This window comes from Kryptolebias marmoratus, linkage group LG5 (genome assembly GCF_001649575.2).
Source record: "Kryptolebias marmoratus isolate JLee-2015 linkage group LG5, ASM164957v2, whole genome shotgun sequence".
Taxonomy (NCBI): Eukaryota; Metazoa; Chordata; class Actinopteri; order Cyprinodontiformes; family Rivulidae; genus Kryptolebias; species Kryptolebias marmoratus.
Window position 1 is genome coordinate 1,584,333 of NC_051434.1, and position 18,214 is coordinate 1,602,546.

At 41.4% G+C, this 18,214-nt stretch overlaps 2 protein-coding genes and 2 long non-coding RNA genes across 8 annotated transcripts in view; 1 reads left to right on the plus strand and 3 right to left on the minus strand.

Moving 5' to 3' along the window:
• Nucleotides 1-7,983, minus strand: part of LOC108247906 (collectin-12) — a 15,097-nt gene extending 7,114 nt beyond the window's left edge. Inside the window, exons 1-5 of one of the 4 annotated variants that reach the window (XM_037975786.1) lie at nucleotides 7,716-7,972; nucleotides 7,573-7,638; nucleotides 6,469-6,597; nucleotides 6,230-6,310; nucleotides 5,619-5,729 (exon numbers count right to left, since the gene is read on the minus strand). In XM_037975786.1, coding sequence (XP_037831714.1) covers nucleotides 5,619-5,729; nucleotides 6,230-6,310; nucleotides 6,469-6,597; nucleotides 7,573-7,638; nucleotides 7,716-7,773 — 445 coding nt within the window. In that variant the 5' untranslated portion in view covers nucleotides 7,774-7,972. Of the gene's footprint in view, nucleotides 1-5,618; nucleotides 5,730-6,229; nucleotides 6,311-6,468; nucleotides 6,598-7,572; nucleotides 7,639-7,715 lie in introns of all 4 variants that reach the window. The other 3 variants (XM_017436321.3, XM_017436324.3, XM_017436323.3) reach the window with 3 other exon arrangements.
• On the minus strand, nucleotides 272-1,433 carry LOC108247908. The gene is made up of 3 exons (XR_001809102.3): nucleotides 1,294-1,433; nucleotides 1,066-1,178; nucleotides 272-987 (listed from the first exon to the last, which is right to left on the minus strand). It is a non-coding gene; the product is annotated as an uncharacterized LOC108247908 (long non-coding RNA).
• On the minus strand, nucleotides 1,679-4,423 carry LOC119617038. Its single transcript, XR_005233201.1, has 3 exons — nucleotides 4,367-4,423; nucleotides 1,900-4,274; nucleotides 1,679-1,821 (listed from the first exon to the last, which is right to left on the minus strand). It is a non-coding gene; the product is annotated as an uncharacterized LOC119617038 (long non-coding RNA).
• A 425-nt stretch (nucleotides 7,984-8,408) lies between the features above and the next one.
• ak2 (adenylate kinase 2) lies at nucleotides 8,409-17,693 on the plus strand. Of its 2 annotated transcripts, XM_017436357.3 has the most exons (7): nucleotides 8,410-8,612; nucleotides 10,456-10,581; nucleotides 11,055-11,165; nucleotides 11,281-11,375; nucleotides 12,629-12,701; nucleotides 13,321-13,540; nucleotides 17,531-17,693. In XM_017436357.3, exons 1-7 carry the CDS (start codon nucleotides 8,514-8,516, stop codon nucleotides 17,536-17,538), a joined length of 732 nt encoding a protein of 243 aa, XP_017291846.1. In that variant the 5' UTR covers nucleotides 8,410-8,513; the 3' UTR covers nucleotides 17,539-17,693. The 2 variants fall into 2 exon arrangements, with proteins under 2 accessions (XP_017291845.1, XP_017291846.1); XM_017436356.3 differs by lacking the exon at nucleotides 17,531-17,693 and having other exon boundaries at nucleotides 8,409-8,612; nucleotides 13,321-16,925.
• Nucleotides 17,694-18,214: the final 521 nt, after the last annotated feature.

The following is an 18,214-nucleotide window of genomic DNA, read 5'->3' on the forward strand; positions in this document are numbered from 1 at the left end:
CCCATCTCCACCTGCTCCAAGTTAGTAATCACTCACCTGTGCCCACTTCCCCTAATTACCCTCTGCCTTTAAAACCTGGTCATCTCCTCCATTTACTCACTGGTCTGTTGTTGTTTTCTCTCGCTGTCTGGTTCCCCTCATGTCTGCCTCTGATGTTGCTACGTTTTTGGATTTAGTTTTGTTTTTGCTGCTTTGTCAGCTTTATATTTATTATTGGTTATTGTTACAGATGTTTATGTTTAAAACACAAATATAATATTTTCTCATTAAATAATGTGATTTATATAAGTTTGGTAAATTAAACCCATCAGTTTGAACTTTGGTTTGATGGAAAAGAATAAAACCTTAGAATAAATGTGTTTATTTCAGACAAGTGAAGCTAAAATACATGGAAGACAAAAACAACAAACATGCTGACTGTCATGAAGCCTGAAGGAACAGCTGATAAATGGCTCCATTTCTCACTGAAAATCTTATTTATGTCTGATAAAAAACATTTGTGGTATCTCTTCAATTAGTTTTATTCACAGTCTTATGGGTTTGTTTTTGGGGAAGAAAACATCTAATTTATCACAACTTCTTCATGTTTTACAATTTTGTGTTGAAGAAACTTCCTGCTGGACTTAAACTGGACTTCCTTATGATTCTGGTTTCATTCAAAAAGATCCAACAAGAATCAAAAAGTTGCATCGAAGGATTCAGTTTCTTTCAGCTCGTCTGTAAAGAAGCTTTAACTGTTTGTGACGTTAAGTTCCTAAAACCAGCCTGGCTGCTGCTCCTGATCCTGGACTGAGATTGTTTTAATGACTTTAAACACAAACATATGAACCAGTTTCTGCTGATTTCTCACAGATACTTTTATGAGGATTATCACAGGATCTGTCAACCCAACGATTCAGATCTTCATCTTCTTTTAAAGCCCCCATCCTCACACAGTCCTCTATCCCTTTCCAGTTATCGGGTTCTTTGCCCCTCCAGAAACTTAAACTAAGATAAAAAACAAAATGAATAAGTTCAAAAATAGTGATTCTGAGAACAGAATAAATTATTTCAACATCATCAAACCTTTCATTCAGAGGTGATCCGTCTGCCCACAACCATCTGCCTTCAGTCTCTGAGTCCGTCAGTCCGATCCAGATTTCGTTCCCCCATGTAGTCATCTTTCCCACCAGAAACTCCTGAACAGTAAAAGTTGATGAAAATGTCTCTGTGAGACTTTTCTGTGCTGAGATGAAGAAACATGATGATGTGATGAAATCTGTGAGAACATGAACCTGCAGCAGTGTTTCATACCTGCTCCTCTCTGCTGTCGATCTTCACCAGGTCTCCTCCAAGATCTCTGCAGGAAGCTCTGCTGTCAGGTCAGGAGGATGTGATGGTGTTGAAATAATAACACTTTCCTCCATGTTCCTCCCAGCCTGCTCCACACTTCAGACATGTCAGAGCTTTAAGGGGATGAGAGAAAAGCCTTCATTGAGTCAGGTGGAAGAAATCTCTGTTGATGTTTGTGTGATTTGGAGGCAGCAGGAGGCGTCTTCTGGTGACTCTGAACCCATCCAATCACTGAATAGATGCTTAGAACAGATAAATGTGTGGATGTGCCAAAACTTTCTCCAGCTGAACAGAAACAAAACTGAAGTTATTATCTTTGGACCNAAAAAATACAAAGCAGATGAAAGTGTCCTGACAGCCATGAAGGAGACTTTCAGTCTGAACCTTGTGGACTCTTTCAAACCTTGACTGTCTCACCTCAGAGATGTTTCCTCAGAACTTCAGTCTCCTCTTTCAGGCTTTGGAGAGACTGATTGGCCATCATCATAGCTGATTAAAGAAAAGACAGCAGTTAGTTTATGAGCAGAATGTAACATTTATTTGAAGAATAAATCAGAATAAACTCACCAACACGGGAATAAATGATGAGAGCAGCAGCCAGCAGAAGACAGAGAACCAGCAGGACTACTCTCTCTGATGGCAGCTTTGAGTTTCTGTTTGGTTTTTCAGCAGCTTCACCTGAGGAGCATTTAGAGGAGAATCACATCAAGAAGTGGAGCAGAACATGGAGCCAGACTCACAGCATCCAACCCACAAAGTATCAAGTCAACCAACCAACATACAATCATCCAACCAACCAACCAACCAACCAACCAACCAACCAACCAACCAACCAACCATCATCTTCTGTAACATCGAGTCTACTAAACAACACTAGATTGTTAAACTGAGTTGTTTTTTCTTGTTTTAAAGAGGTCATTTTCTTTTGTTCTTTGGGGTTCTGATGTGTTTGTGTGAATAAAAAGGTCTGCTGTCCAGGAGGAATATTGATCAATCATCATCTTGGAGGAAGAGAATTGTCTGGAAACAATATTCAGTTGTTGTCTGGGATCAATGAACTTGTGTTGAAACTTTTTAAATGTGTATTTTTGGGGGATAAACTTTGATTAAGAAACAAAAAACAAAACAGACATCCATTCATCCAGTCCTGGTGTTCCAAGGTCAAAGAGCCCCAGGGTCTCCTCCCGGTGGGATGTGTCTGGAAAACCTGCAGAGGGAGGCATCCAGGACGTACCCTGATTAGATACTCAAACAACCTCAGCTGACTCATTTCAATAAGGAGGAGGGAGTTCCTCACCTCATCTCTAAGGCTAAACCCAGCCACCTACAGAGGAAGCTCATGTCTTCCAGGATCCAGGAGCTCGTTCCTTTGGTCATGATTAATCTCATGATCATAGGTGAGGGTTGGAACATGGATGAACCAGTAAATCGAGAGCTTTGCCTTTTGGCTCAGCTCCTTCTTCTCCACAACAGACCGGACCAACAGCCTCATTACTGCAGATGAGGCCCCAATCTGAGATCCATCTCCTGCTGCATCCTACCGTCACTCAGGAACAAGACTTCAAGATACTTGAACTTCTCTGCTTCAGGTAAAGATTCATCCCCGACCTGGAGGAAGAAGTTCCCCTTTTTCATGTTGAGAACCTCAGATTTTGAGGACCTGACTCTCATCCCAGCTGCTTCACACTTTGCTGCAAACTGCCCCAGTTCACTAATCCACCTTAAAGTTCCTCCTGAGGGTTTGGGTAATTACATTGCAGCCCCCACCTTATCCTGTTTCTTAATAAATCTCTTCATAATTATTCTGTGTTTGGATCCCCTGTATCTGACGTGACATTTGTTTTATGATCATTCATCTTCTTTTCTTAAATAAAAGCCAACAAATAAAAGAACTCAAATCAACAATACACCCACAGTTTAATAAACACAAAAAGCAGCTAATGTAAAATGCAGTGAACCATAAAAACATCCTAAAATTAATTTATCATTGCAACCATCCCAGGTCAGAAATGAGAAGGTGAATTCAGAGTTGGTGCATCTCTCTGTTACTTCAGTATTATTTTACAGAACAAATGAAACGGGAAGAAAAACAGCAAACACATACCCATCAGGATCTGTAGGTTTTAGTTATTTTTTGGCAATCTTTTGTGTTAGGTTTTATGTTTATGTTCTGTTTTTATTCTTGCGTTCAGTTCAGTTTCCTGTGTTTTTGTTGCTCTCTGTGTCGTCTGCCACCTTCTTCCTCAGTCAGTACTTTTCCATGTCAGCCTGCCACACCCATCTACACCTGTTTCCCTTCTCTAAACAGTCATCCATGTCCGACTTCCTCATCAGTCCCAGTCCATATATTCTGTTTATTTGCTTCTCATGATTGTGGGTTACTTGTCACAGTCAGGCTCATCTCCTTGTGTCTCTCCCCGCGACGTCCTGAGTTCATTTATTGTAAATTCATGCTGCCACGCCAGCCTCTGTTTAGTAAAATAAATTAGTTTATTCTTTGGAACTCCTCGTGTCTTCCTGCATTCTGGGTTCAACCCACTCTCAGAACCGAATAACGACCCATGATCAGAAAACCACTAAACAGGAAGTTACAACAGAACCAACCATTCAACAAAGAACATGAACTTTAAAAGTTAGTAAATATTTTGTTTTGAATGAATAAAGTATTTTGCTAAGTCAACCAGAGACTTTGAAAACTTCTGTCTGTTTGTGACTAAAATCTCTATATTTTGATTCTGCCAAATTTTCAGAAAAGCAAAGAAGGTCAGTTAGGAAGAGATGACATGAGAAATAAGAAGTCCATGTTTCACGCCAATAGTGCTAATGGTACAAAACATTTAAAGCCATGACATTTTCTTGCAGAAATTAGACATTTAGAATCAGTTTTTTTTTCAAACCTGGCTGCTCTTGTTTTGAAATCTTGACTTCAGATCCAGTAGAGCCTGAAGGAGAAACATGAAGCCGTCACTGGATGGAGATTTGTGCCAAGTTGAGATATTCTGACTATTGAATGAAACATAGAAGATGAACTCACCTTTGTCCTTTGATTTTGTGAACTTCACTTCAGCTTCAGCCATCTTCCTGCTGTGAGTCTGACACAGAACTACAGCTCAGAAGTTTCTGTCTGCTTTTAAAAAGGTTCCTCTATATGGAGGCGGAACGTCACAAATTAAAGGATGTAGAGAATTTAAATTCTCCTAATTATTACCTAATTGTCTCTCTTTTTAGTGTCATTTTAACTCCTGAGTTCCAACTGTGTTAAATAAAAACTAAGGACAATAAATACACAAAAACTAGGTTGTTGTTGAAAACAGTTTATTATATTTTACAGGTTAAAGGTCAACAACATTAAGGTAAGTAAGAAAGAGTTGTTATTTGTTTGTAAGATTAACTTTCTAAAAGCAGCTGAGGTTGTTTTAATGACTGAACTTCACACAAACACATGAAGCAGTTTCTGCTGATTTCTCACAGATACTTTTCTGAGCAGCTTTACATGTTTTGTCAAACCAACATTTCTCAGCTCCTCCTTTATCCCCCATCCTCACACAGTCCTCTCCAGATGGATTTTCATTTTTCCAGTCATCAGGCTCGTTTCCACTCCAAAACGTCAAACTAAGAGATGAAGAACAGAAATAAACAAACCACAATGAGTTTAATTCTTTAAAATAGATTATATTGTTTTTCCCAACAATCAAACCTTTTATTCAGAGGTGATCCGTCCGCCCACAACCATCTGCCTTCAGTCTCTGAGTCTGTCAGTCCGATCCAGAAACTGTCCCCATTATGACTCATCAATCCTCTCAGTTTTCCCACCAGAAAGTCCTGAACAGTAAAAGTTGATGAAAATGTCTCTGTGAGACTTTTCTGTGCTGAGATGAAGAAACATGATGATGTGATGAAATCTGTGAGAACATGAACCTGCAGCAGTGTTTCATACCTGCTCCTCTCTGCTGTCGATCTTCACCAGGTCTCCTCCAAGATCTCTGCAGGAAGCTCTGCTGTCAGGTCAGGAGGATGTGATGGTGTTGAAATAATAACACTTTCCTCCATGTTCCTCCCAGCCTGCTCCACACTTCAGACATGTCAGAGCTTTAAGGGGATGAGAGAAAAGCCTTCATTGAGTCAGGTGGAAGAAATCTCTGTTGATGTTTGTGTGATTTGGAGGCAGCAGGAGGCGTCTTCTGTCCTGCAGTTACAATCTAACTTCCTGTATCTGTCAGTCCATCAATGTTTCTTTAACATCATTACAGGACAGAAAGGACACAAAGACACAATCCTCAACTTACTTTGGGTTTCAGGAGGTGGAGGACATGAAGGAGGTGGAGGACATGAAGGAGGTGGAGGACATGAAGGAGGTGGAGGACATGTCGGCTGCACTCTGCCGGCTTCATTTATTTCTGTTTAAAATGATAAAATGCATTTGATTTCATCCATCCATCCATTTTCTTTCTCCTTCCCGGTTCACAGGGAGCTGGTGCCTGTCTCCAGCTGTCACTGCACGAGAGGCGGGGGACACCTGGTCAGGTCTCCAGTCCATCACAGGGGCTCGTAGAGACAAACATTCACACTCTCATACAGGGACAATTTAGAGTTACCAGTCAACCTAACATGCATGTTTTCAGTCCATGGGAGGAAACCAGAGTAAATGCACATGTGTTCAGGGAGAACATGTAAACTCCACCCAGAAAGGCTCCAGGCCGGGAAGAGATCCTGCAGCCTTCATGTTGGGAGGCGACAGCTTTAACAACTTATAATCTCAATTTTTCACTCTTTATTCCTTGGGACTAAAACAGATTAACTCAACGCAGATTAAAATTTAAAAAACCATCTTAAATAAAAGTGAACTGACTGAGACTTTTAGTCTGAACCTCAGTTAACCGAACCCTGACAGTCTCACCTGACAGATTTGTCCTCAGAGCTTCATTCTCCTCTTTCAGGTTTTGGAGAGACTGATTGAGGTTATTCACCGTCTGATGAACTGTTTGAAGAAAAGAGTTAGATCAGATTACATCAAACGGATCATATAAATTTCACCTGACTGTAAACTTTACAGCACTTATACATTTCTTTTTAGATTTGATTTTTGCTCTTTTAAAAAGTGAAATCAACCAAAAGAATGAATGAGAAGAAACTCACAGAGAAGGTAAACAACGATGACAGCAGCAGCCAGCAGAGCAACAAGAACCAGCAGGACTACTCTCTCTGCGGTGACCTTTGACCTCCAGCTCCATCCGACTTGTTGGACATCAGTTGAGTTGGCACAGACTGAAATGGGGCAAAGTTATAATCTGATTTAGGATTAACTGAGCAAAACAGTAAGAAAAGGTCCTGCAGTGAAGTTTCAGCAGGATAACCTGATCCAACATGTAGATTCTTAACCCTGAAACATCCATGTCAGAAGACACAACCAGTTACATCAAATTATAGTTTCTCTTTAATATTTAGTTTGTTTCAAAGAGTCAAAATATTGGTTGTCATCAAGGAAACAAAAGAGCTAACAAGGCTGTCCAAGAAAAGCAAGAAAAATATTGGTGAACCATCATCAGACACCAAAAAAACAGATACAACAGATGTTGTCTGAACTTAATGGGTGAGTACCAAATAAAAAGCCACTGTTGAGGAAAACTCATGTTAAATCTCAACTGGAGTTTGCCAAATGACATGTGGAAGACTCGGCTTGTAAAAATGGAGGACAATCTGATTTTAGGCCAAATTGTTTTGCCCACAATTGATTTATGAATGCAAAGAAATGGTAAAACGTCCAAATCAATACTTTTATAGGCACTGTAGTTACAATAGTACACCCACAGGAAGAAAAACATCAGACACACAACAATCAATAAGCAGCAAACCTCTGAACAGGAAGTTACATCAGGAGCGATTATTACAAAGAACTTGAAATTTAAAGGTTGAGAAATATTTTCTTACTGTTTGCTAAGTCTCTTCCTCATCAGAAAAACATCTGTTTAACCAGTAACTTTGAAAACATCTTAAGCCTGTTTGTGACTACATTTTTTTTTTCCAAAAGCAAAGAACTTCAGTGAGAAAAACATGACGTGACAAACTATAACTAGGTTCAAATTTATTGTAATAAATTTAGGTCAATAGGTCAGTAGAAGACAGATGGATGGATGAAATTTAGGTCAATAGTCATCATTTTTGCTAATAGCACAAAATAAATTTAAAGCTGTAACATTTTCTAGCACACAAAAAGCAATTAGAGATAGATTTTAATCAAACCTGGCTGCTCTGGTTTGGATATCATGACTTCAGAGTAAGTGGTTTCAGTTGAAGGACAAACATCACCTGCACAGAAAACACAAAGTTTCATTCAGTAACATTCAGTATACTTACTAAAACTCTGACAGAAAGGAGAAGCTCACCTTTGTCCTTTGATTTTGTGAACTTCACTTCACTGTATGTCACATCAGCTTCAGCCATCTTGCTGCTGTGAGTCTGAAAGAGAACTAGAGTTAGGAAGTTCCTCTGCTTTTAATAAGCTTCCTTATTTATGAGGAAGAGTAAAGATGAGGCGGGGTGTCACAAATTAAAGGGTATAGTTTTGTCCACAAATGTTGTACAAATGACTACAGGCAGTTTTTTTTTTTAAATACTGCACTATCCTTTGATTTTCTGACTGGTGTCAGTCATTACCCTGAAATCATGTCCTACCTCAGAGACACTACTAGCAAACTAAAAATAAAAATAAAAATAAAAAATACAAAACTGAACCCTTTTCTACAACTGTTATTTGGGTCTCGTCCCCGATCAAACATATTACAAATAAATATTAGCAAAAATAATTTTTAAAGCTACAAACTTATAAATATGAAATACTCGTATTTTAAAACCCTTTATTAATTTAGGAAATATTATAATTTAAAGAAAAAGACTGTAAGACGAATTTTAACGAACATTCCCTGACTTTTCAAAATAAAACTGTCCGGAAGTGACAAACCAGATGTTTGCCCAATCATTTACTACAAATCCTGATTGACCGGACATCCACCCAATCAAATCCGGCATTCTTCTCTAAGTGGGCGGGGCTACAGCCTCTTAGTGAAAAAGAGGAGGTGGCTCGTTCTTTTCCTGACTAGTTTGCCTGAAGCGTCAGCAGCTCGAAACGCCGAGAGACTTCGGTAAAGTTTCTGCTCCGGTGTCCCCCCGAAACCGGTGCTAACATGGCCCCCAGCACGCAGCTGAAAGAGGCGATAGCCGATATGCAGGAGGGAATCCGTGCCATTCTGCTCGGACCTCCCGGAGCCGGGAAAGGGACTCAGGTGAGGCTCGGATACGCGCGGTTAGCAGTTAGCCGTTAGCTTGGAGGAAGAGGAGCGCACTGCGCATGCTCGATATTTATGCTAATATTAGCCTGGTTGTTTCAGATCAATTTTTTGTTGTTTCACTGCACTCAATAGAAATATAGTTCATCTTGTATGACTGTAAGCGCCCTTTAGTAACGTTATTACCATTTAAAATAATAATAATAAAAAATATTTTTATTTTATGGTAAAGTTACAAAGTTGGCACATATCACAGTTGTTTTAGCCATATCAGAGAGGTAAAATAATCTGCAATCAAAGGTTAAAGGTTGTTTATTATCATTTTTAAATAAATAAATCGGCGGGTCATATGTTAAAAGCAGCTCAGAGGTTAAAGTTTGCTAAAACTTTAGCTTTTATCAAGACAGATGTCTGAGGAGAGTCATTTAGAGACACAAACCAGTGATTTTTTTTATGTCTTTCTGTTCTAGATCTTACTAACTGCTTACTAGAAGTACATTAAAGTTATTTTTATTCAAATAAAACATCTTGGTTAACATCTCAGTAGTTCTGCAGTTTGGTAAGAAATGCAATTTTTGTTGTTTTAATTATCATTTGACACTAATTCTCTGGGAAGTCCATTTTTTTAAAACAAGAAAAAGAGATTATAAGGCTCATCACAAATTTTAAACAGCAATCTAAAAGTTCAAATTTAAACAAACTTATGATTAATGTGCTTTGTCACTTTGTCACGTTTATTTATTTTGTTGTTGGGGATGGATCAGGACTTCAGTCCAGGACCCATCTTCTTTTAGCTGATATTAATACAAATTATTCTTTTGCAACCTACTTTCTTATAATTGCAAGCTAAATATCACTGAGGCATAAACTCCTGGGCCTGTTAATGCATTGTGACAGTTAGTCAAGTAAAATAATATAAAAATCAGTCCAGAACTTGGGATTTTCACCTGCAGCGGTTGTTTAACTCTGTCTGGACTTCCTGGTTTATGAGTCTGGCATTGAAGCTCAAACAGAAGACGTGGATGTTGCCGAGCTGTTGTCTGTAGCTGCTTGGGAATTTGCTTCCAGTCCAACCAGTATTCATCGTGAGCAGAAACAGGATTCAGACCTGAGCCCACAGATTTTGAGCGCTGAGAAGAGTCGGTTTTCTGTGTTACATAATTCAAAATGTGTTGAAAGTTACTGAAACAGTCTGGGTGACCTTTAACCTTTGGCTGTTGTTTCTCTGCATCATTGTGACCGTCTGCAGCTCCAGCTTTTTGAACATAGACATTTTTTATGTTTTGTCACTTTTATTCAGGGGGTTTAGAAACAACAGGGATACCCGAGGCCAGGCCCAAACTGGGTGACTCTTTAAAATCGTGCCTTTTTAAAATATTTCTCTCCTAAATGTTTTCATTGTAAATGGGTTAGGAGTTTCTTTGATTCTGACTGCTGCTGCCAGGCATCGAGGGGGCCGGCGTTCCTCTTTTTGTCCGTTTTTTTTTTCTCTCTGACATTCCTCATCTCTCATCCACTGCCTGTAAAACGCCGCGGTGTCACGCCTCCAGCATCGACCAATCGGAAGCCTCGTGTCGGATCAGCTGTGGTGGCGTTACAACAACCGATTGCTTGTTCAAAGATGTGGATCGACAAAATTGATCAAAAACAAACTCGAGGAGGAAGAAAATCCCAATTTATTGTGAATAAAATAGTATTTTGCATCGATATGCAGATCGGGGATAACACAGGGACTCTTCTAGGCAAATATTTACTAAATACTTTTGATAAATCAGTGAAAAGTAGACGTGAAAATGCCTCAAACCTTCCATTGTCCTAAAATGTGTTGCTGTTCTCGCAGGCCCCCCGGTTGGCAGAGAAGTACTGTGTTTGTCACCTGGCTACAGGAGACATGCTGAGGGCCATGGTGGCTTCAGGCTCCGCGCTCGGAAAGAGGCTGAAGGAGACGATGGACTCCGGCAAGCTGGTAACCGAACCTCCCGTCTCCGTCGGGTTGTTTCCTTCTTCTGATGGTTCTGTTAGTGTCAGACGGGTTTCATCTGTGAGTGGGATCAACAGAGACCTGAAACGCTTCCACACGTTTTCTCACCCGCGGACATTTTAACGTTGAACTGGGTGTAAAACCCAAACAGGAAGTCCAGGTTTTTGCACTTCCTCTGAAACTGCTCCATACTGGAGCTTGTGGCATCGCTCAGTTTTAAGATTTTTTATTGATTTAATGACAAATACTCTCTGAAATGGTCAAACAAGAAGAATAAGAAGCTGCATGTCTGCTCTGTTAAAGTTCAGTGAAGATTTTCCGACTTATCTCACGTTCCTGCAGATGTTTGCTGCTGTTACGTTTCCTCCATTCCTAACCTGATGTCCTCGAGCTGTTCTGTCAGGTTCAGGAGGTTCAGGAGGTTCAGGAAGTGGTGATGTGACTCGATCCTCCTGCAGGTCAGTGACGAGATGGTGGTGGAGCTCATCGAGAAGAACCTGGAGACGCCGGCCTGCAAGAACGGGTTCCTGTTGGACGGGTTCCCCCGAACCGTCAAACAAGCAGAGATGGTCATTATTACTTTATTACAATTTCTTTCTAAAATGCTCTAATTTAAAACGACTTCCTGTGAACCATTGGTTCGTAGGAGTCATATTAATGAGTTCTGTGCTGTTTGTCCTCCAGCTGGACGACTTGTTGGACAAAAGACAGGAGAACCTGGACTCTGTGATCGAGTTTGCCGTCGACGACTCTCTGCTGGTTCGCAGGATCTGTGGCAGGTAGGACGATGATGATTATCCTCTGAAGCTGATTCAGAGCCGGCGTTTGACGTGGAACCGGTTCTTTTCGTTTGAGCGGTCTGGATCTGGGCCTGAAGACCTGCGGGAGCGACATGTCTCTGCAGGTCCGAGACAAAGACCTGCTGGAGCGACGTGTCTCTGCAGGCCCGAGACAAAGACCTGCAGACGTCAGGGGCTGTTAGTGGAGTCATGGAGACAAACTGGATCTTTGTTGGTGCCTTATTTCCAATTCTGATGGCAAAAATCTGCCTTTCATATTTCATTTTATTATTTTTTTTTAGAGTTGTTCCAAATTGGTCCAGCAGGTGGCGCCTTTGTGCTGCCGGTTCATTAGGATAAAGGTGGAAACTTTGTTCCGGGAGCCAAACGTTGGTTCAGGTTTCAACAGCTCTGCCTCATCTGAAATCTGAAAATGTGGCTTTTTGTTCATCTCTGCAGCCTCTGAGAGGCTTTAAGGTTCGTTTTAACTGTAATGTTCTGACAGAACCAGCATTTATTCACAGTTTTTGTTGTTTTAATCTCAGCAGCATTCATCTCAGATAAAAACAGTGTTCATAAATGTTAGAAGTTGAAAAGAAATCTTCCAGAAACACCAACTGCAGTTACAGCAACCTTTATAATAGTGTCATTAGTAGGGCATCCGTTTGCTGCAAATTAAAGACAAAGGGTTGAGTTTTAAGCAAAGCAGTAATCCAAGTGTTGTGAATGACTCTCAGCTACTGCCACGCCAAATTTTAGCTCATTATCTGTAAAACTGACTGAGCTGTAGCCATTTAGCTGCTACCTCAGATCAGTTAGCTGTAGCAGCCATCTTGAATGGGGTTGACTCCGAAGGTTAATCAGTTGTAGATGTGATTACAGTGATTTAATTTCTAAGATTTTCACTGGAATCTGTCCTCTGGTTCAGGAGATATTTTGCTAACAGACAGACAGGCGCCTCTCACAGCAGCAGGCAGTAATTAGAGCAGACTTTGAGGGAGCAGCTCAACCTACGTTGTGAAATATGAAAGTTTTCGAGGACATGTCTGCTCTGGTCTGAAGCGTTTCTTCACAGACACTTTCTTGGAACAGAGGATTTGGAAACCGTGTTCCTTCATTTCGACATCTTGGTGACGCAGTTAACAGAAAGCCGTCGCAGACACGGAGACGGCGCCGGCTCTGTCGGGTCCTCGTTGGACGGACAGAAGTTGTTGAGTCACAGTTTGTTTTCAATCCCTGATCTGTGTTTTCAGACTGATCCATCAGCCCAGCGGACGCTCGTACCACGACGAGTTCAAGCCCCCCAAACAGCCCATGAAGGACGACGTAAGTTCCTCCCGCGCTTCCTGAAGCCGAACACATTCAGAATTAGACCCTGCTTCAGTTGAAACATGCATTTTTAAACATCTACATCCCTCCTGTGGCTTCATCTTTGTCTCTTATTTTACCGTCTGAAACGACGAAAACTCGCCACCCGCCGCCTTTCCTGTCAGAGTTTTAGAGTAACGTCGGCTTCTGTTGAGGATTCGTTTTGGTCAAACCTTGAAAATAACATCATTAGTGATCTCATGCCATATTTTGTCTGTGTTGGGGATGACTCTCGGCTACTACCACGTCAGGTTTTAGCTCATTATCTGTAATATTCACAGAGCATTCCTTCAAAGAATACTAGGCCTTTAATTTTCTGACATACACACCAGGTTTTAACGAAATAAATCAGGACTTTTATATGAAATACAGGCAGAAAGACTCAGGTAAAAACACTTAAAGCAGCAAAGGAAAACTCTACAGTCCTCCATCTTTCCAGGCCGTCTGACCTCATCAGTTCAGTATTTGTGTTGATCCTGATCTGGAAACTGAATCCGCCTCAGGCAGGAACAGGAACAGGAACCAGCATGAAGGAATAAATATCCTTTTCCTCTCGTCTCGTCTCGTCTGCACCCAGGTGACGGGCGAGCCGCTCATCCGCCGCAGCGACGACAACGAGACGACACTACGCTCCCGCCTGAACGCCTACCACCGCCAGACGGTCCCTCTGGTGCAGTACTACAGCACCCGGGGGCTGCACACGGCCGTCGACGCCTCGCAGGACCCCAACGTGGTCTACGCCTCCATCGTCGCCGCCTTCACCGCCGCCACGGAAGCCCCCGCTTGCGCCGTCGCCTGTAAAGACCAAGTGTTCTTCATTTAAACCCTTTTTCTTTCCTCCTTCCTGTTTCCCATCCCGCCGGTTCTCTTTCCCCCTCCAAGAGCTGGAGTGTCCGTAAACGTGGAAGATGGAGGCCCGGCGTGGCGTCAGCTGCTTTTATTTCCTGCTTTTCTTTAAATGGTGGAAGAGCCAGATTCAGATTAATGGATCCGACGTTGTGCACATCTCCAAGAACTGACATTTGTTGTTGGAGGCGTTTAATCGATAACTTTCCCTTTTTCCTCTTCAGTTCCTCCTCCAACCGTTTCCCTTTTCCAACCTTTTCCTCCAGCCTGAACCATCTGAAGCATCAGATCATATTTTCAGGCTTTTTGACCTTTTCTCTTGTTTACACCTTTGGGATATTTCCAGACGGTTCATGGTTGATCCTCCCTCCGCTGCTTTCTGAGTTTCTGTTCAGATTCGTTTGTTTTTTCCTCCAAACTTGGCATTTTCTGTTTTTGATCCCCAGCTCACCGACCTCTGAGCTGCATTTATTACCGGTTTGTTTCGATCAGGATAAACTGCAGATGAGACTGAAGCTCGTGTTCTTTATTAAACATCTGCTGGATTTTAACCCTTGATGGCAGATTTATGAAGCCAAACAGTTTAAAACGTTACATGTTGAATAACAAAAGGAGAAAAAATTGCCTCTAATTTTGTGGTTTTTGCTTCGAGGCCTGAAGCGGATCGGTACACGTTCTCACCTGTGCTGCCGGGTCGAAGGCTCTGAGTGTGAAGATGTTTTTATTTTCACTTTTAAAGTCACGCTTTCTTCCTGAAGGTGGAAACTTACTGGGATGTGACTGTTGGAGACGGGTGGGCAGCTCGTTAAAACTTTTATTTTGATTTAAACCAGTTGTTCAGTAATTCTTATTTATCTTGGGTTTGGTTTTCAGACCTGCAGCTTCAGATGTTTTCTGTCAGAATACAGGTTAGAGACGCCAGCATCTAAATTAAGAAGGATATAAGTCGCCCAACATGTTCAAAACTCAAACAACAAGACTGTGAGTCTCTGCGACTCGCGAGAGGAAACTGAGAACCTCAGCAAACGTTTTGAGACGTTTTGGGGACTCCTGTGATCGCTGTTCTCCAACTAGTCTCAGTCCAGTGAGATAATTTAATTAATCAAATATATGAAGCTCTTAAAAAAAACAGACCTTAGGTTTTGTCATTCTAACAATTAAATTGGACAATATTAGTAAAGTTGGACTGTTATTAGCAACACAAGCTAACAACGACGGACTTCTCTGTGTTCAAACACAGAAGTGGAAATAAAAAGTTTTTTACTGCGGCTGTTTGTGTGTAAGTCAGCCATGTTGGACTTTCAGGTCGGGCCGGGTCAGGAATTCTGTCTTTGGGAACGTTCCAGTTAATTTTCCTGATTTGGAACTCAGAAAATACAAGTTCAAGGACAAAACGCAGCAGATATGTCAATGTGCATCCCATAACTGGCTGCTTGTTTTAGCACAACACCATCAGACCCAACAGGAAGTTGATCAGAACATCAGTTAGCTGAAACTACGATCTCCCAAGATGCATCCTGATCGCCATAAAATCTGATTCCCTGTAAATGAAACGCAGCCCAGCGCCGTGCTGCCCGTGGATGTGCCTGCCTTTAATCACCTCGGTTGGCTCGTACTAATTTATGTTAAAAACGGGGGAAAGTTGACCTCCTGTGGGGGGGGGGTTGGAGTCGGTGCCTGGCTCCATCCAAACCAGAACTGGAACTGTTCTGATGGGGAAAACAAATGTCAGGAAGATTTTCCACCCATCCTGTTTGTCCATTAGTGTAATAATCTGCCATCTGCTGCAGCTTCGCTCTGCTCTGCTCCCACATGACCCCACGCATCACAAACTCTGCTCCCACTCGGCTAATTGTTTAAATCAATCAGCTTTTTTTCTGGGAAACGGGCTTCTTCTGCTTCAGTGTCCTCGCTGAAATGACAGAAGGCTCCAGTGACTTCCTGTTCACCTTAGAGGACGGGTGGTTGTAGAATATAATGTGACAAAACTGATAAATGCAAACGAGACTGAACGATCAGTTTGACCCCTAATCTCCAGCTGCCCTCAGATGTTTCTTCTTCTGGTGGTTTTGTTTTGAAAAAGCATAAAAAAAGGCGGATTTCACGAATCGGCCTCAAACCTTTTGCTGCGGCTCTGAGAGCTCAGCCAGAAAAACTTATCTGCTTTAAATCTGTGGTGAGATTACAGAGCAGATAGTCCTCATAATCCCTCTGGAAGATCGTGACCACCGAGTTTACAGACCCAGAGCCTCTGCAGCGTTTAATCCACAACCTGCGGCTCCTTTTCCTGCCTGACGAGCACCAGAGGAGTTTGGCTCTTGGATGGAGAGGAAAACGTTTGCTTGTAGATGATGTTGGAAAACACCCGATCTGTCCCATCATTTGTCTCGTTCAGCAGAAGGAAAAGTATCAGGTTGAAGTGGATAAACGTGAACTCATCCTCCTGCGGTGTTTAAACATCTGCTTCTCTAAACATCCAGAGTTTCAGCGCCACCTGCAGATCTTCTTTTTGAGACAAACTTCCTGCTGTTTGCCGTTCCTCTATAAAAACTCAGATCTGATGAATCAAACGGGTGATGTTGCTCGAAAACAAGCCGGTTCGTAATTGAAAGGATTATCCTGAACTGTTGGGAAGCGTTCGCTCCGGTTGTTTACTGAATTTATTGAACGCAGTTCTGAAATGCGGGTACGCACTGAGTGTAAACAAAGCACTTTTACCGGCATACTTAACAAATCTGAGTGTAAACAGGTTAAAACTGTCACACTTCTCTGTCCCCAAAGGTCTCTTCTGTGGACGTCACCATTGATGGTCTATTTTTTGGATTAACTGTTGATATGACTTTAATGATTATCTTTAAAGCAGCTGGTTGAGGTCAGTCGGGGTCACAGGACTCTGCAGAATCCCTCGCGGGCTCATCCGGACCGTTTCTGGACCTGAAATGAGACTTGTGGCTGGGTGAAGCGGATGCAGAGCTCCGTCTGGTGTTTGTAGATATTTGTTTCGGGGCAGCAGAGCCTGCGGGTTCCCACCTGGTACCTGAGTGTTAAACAGCTCAGGAGACGAGAAGAAACACGGATTATTTCAAGTAAACATGTCTTCGTATTGCTTCATAAATGTGTCATAATTAAAGTTTGGCATCAGATCAGACACGTGGATCAGGTTTGTTCTGGTTTTGGTTCATTTCAGGGCTGTTGGGAGGATCGTTTGTGTTGTTAAATTAAAGCTTAAAGCTCCAACATTTGACAAGATGATTAAAAATGATGTATCTGTATCACATATTGCCTATCAGTGAAAATTATTCAGAAAACAACTGAATATTTATTATTTAAAAGCAGCTATGTTGTATTTTAGTGTTTTTACGGAGTTGATTCGTTTTTGTCGCCCTCAAGTGGTCAAAACGGTTTACTGCAGGTTTCTGTGCAGCATTGTTTTAAATGAATAATCTGATGTTTGGCTCTTTGTCACTTTGAAGCACTTGTTTTAGAGTTACTGCTCTAAAACAAGAACTTTGTTCTAATTTTCAGAATCCAGTTGGAAAGTTGTGTCAGATCTGAGCCGAGTTTTTCTGACTTTGGTGAAATTTGATCTTTGAGGACGGGATCAGAAACATGAATTTCAAAGCTCCCCTGGTTGTTATTCTAACGCTCATCTCCAGGTGTTTAAAGCAGTTCTCTTTCTTATCTTTTACTCTGTTTTTGCTCTAAACTCACATCTCTGATATCTTGTAACCTCCTCTAGGAAAACTGATGTTTTTTATTCTGTCTGCTGAAAAACAAAAGCTGCTTCTGTTTTTTGTGCCTCTCTAAGCTGTGAATGTTCGAGTTTGAATGTGAATCAGATCAGAATAATCTGTCGCAGCGTTTTAATGACCAGAATCCATGTTTTGATTCATTCACACAGAATCTTCTCTTCCCCCTTTTTCCTGTTTTTTGTCTTTCAGCTGGTTGAATCCTGAGCCGCTTCACTCCCTCTGAGGCGAACAAAGAGAAACTAAAGTTACAGTTTGCTGCTGTTGAGCTTTATTTTTAGTCCCTGTAGATTATGACAAGAATGAAACAAAAACCATGACCTTTAATAAACATCTTGCTTTTCTACAATCATCACATTTGGTTTGTTTTTTTCTCCTCGTTGAGCTGAAAGTTTTGTCTGATGAGTTTCACCGCCTGACTCGGGTCCGTTTGAGTGATTTTTAAAACGGGCAGCAGTAAATGCTCGTACTCGTCTTGTTCTGTTTCCATGTTGGTTTAATTAAATTATTTTTAGAGATTTTATTCATGACTAAGCGTCGCAGAAATGAGCAGTTTTCTTCTGCTTTGATTTTGAGATTTTATTATCTAAACCATCGATGATCACAGCCTCCAGGATTTTAACATTTAGATATTATGCGTCTATAAAACTCTGAAAGGCTTTTAGAAAGTTTAAACAACTAAAAGTTACAGGAACGTCTGGCTGCTGGGCAGAAACATGGAAAGAAATGAGGTCTGGATGAGAGATTTAGAGCACTTCTTCTGTGTTTCTGATTGTGAAAACAGGAATAGGTGATATACTTGAAGGCAGAGATTGTAATCTTGTGTTCTTGAGCTCAGTTTGGGTTCTGCTCCCTCGTCACGTGTGAGATGATTTT

What these genes read in the sequence shown, in the direction of transcription:
- ak2 (XM_017436356.3), top strand. Translation starts at nt 8,514, where the DNA reads ATGGCCCCCAGCACGCAGCTGAAAGAGGCGATAGCCGATATGCAGGAG. An exon ending in GAGCCGGGAAAGGGACTCAG is followed by an intron (nt 8,613 to 10,455) that starts GTGAGGCTCGGA and finishes CTGTTCTCGCAG; the next exon opens with GCCCCCCGGTTGGCAGAGAA. An exon ending in CCGTCAAACAAGCAGAGATG is followed by an intron (nt 11,166 to 11,280) that starts GTCATTATTACT and finishes TTTGTCCTCCAG; the next exon opens with CTGGACGACTTGTTGGACAA.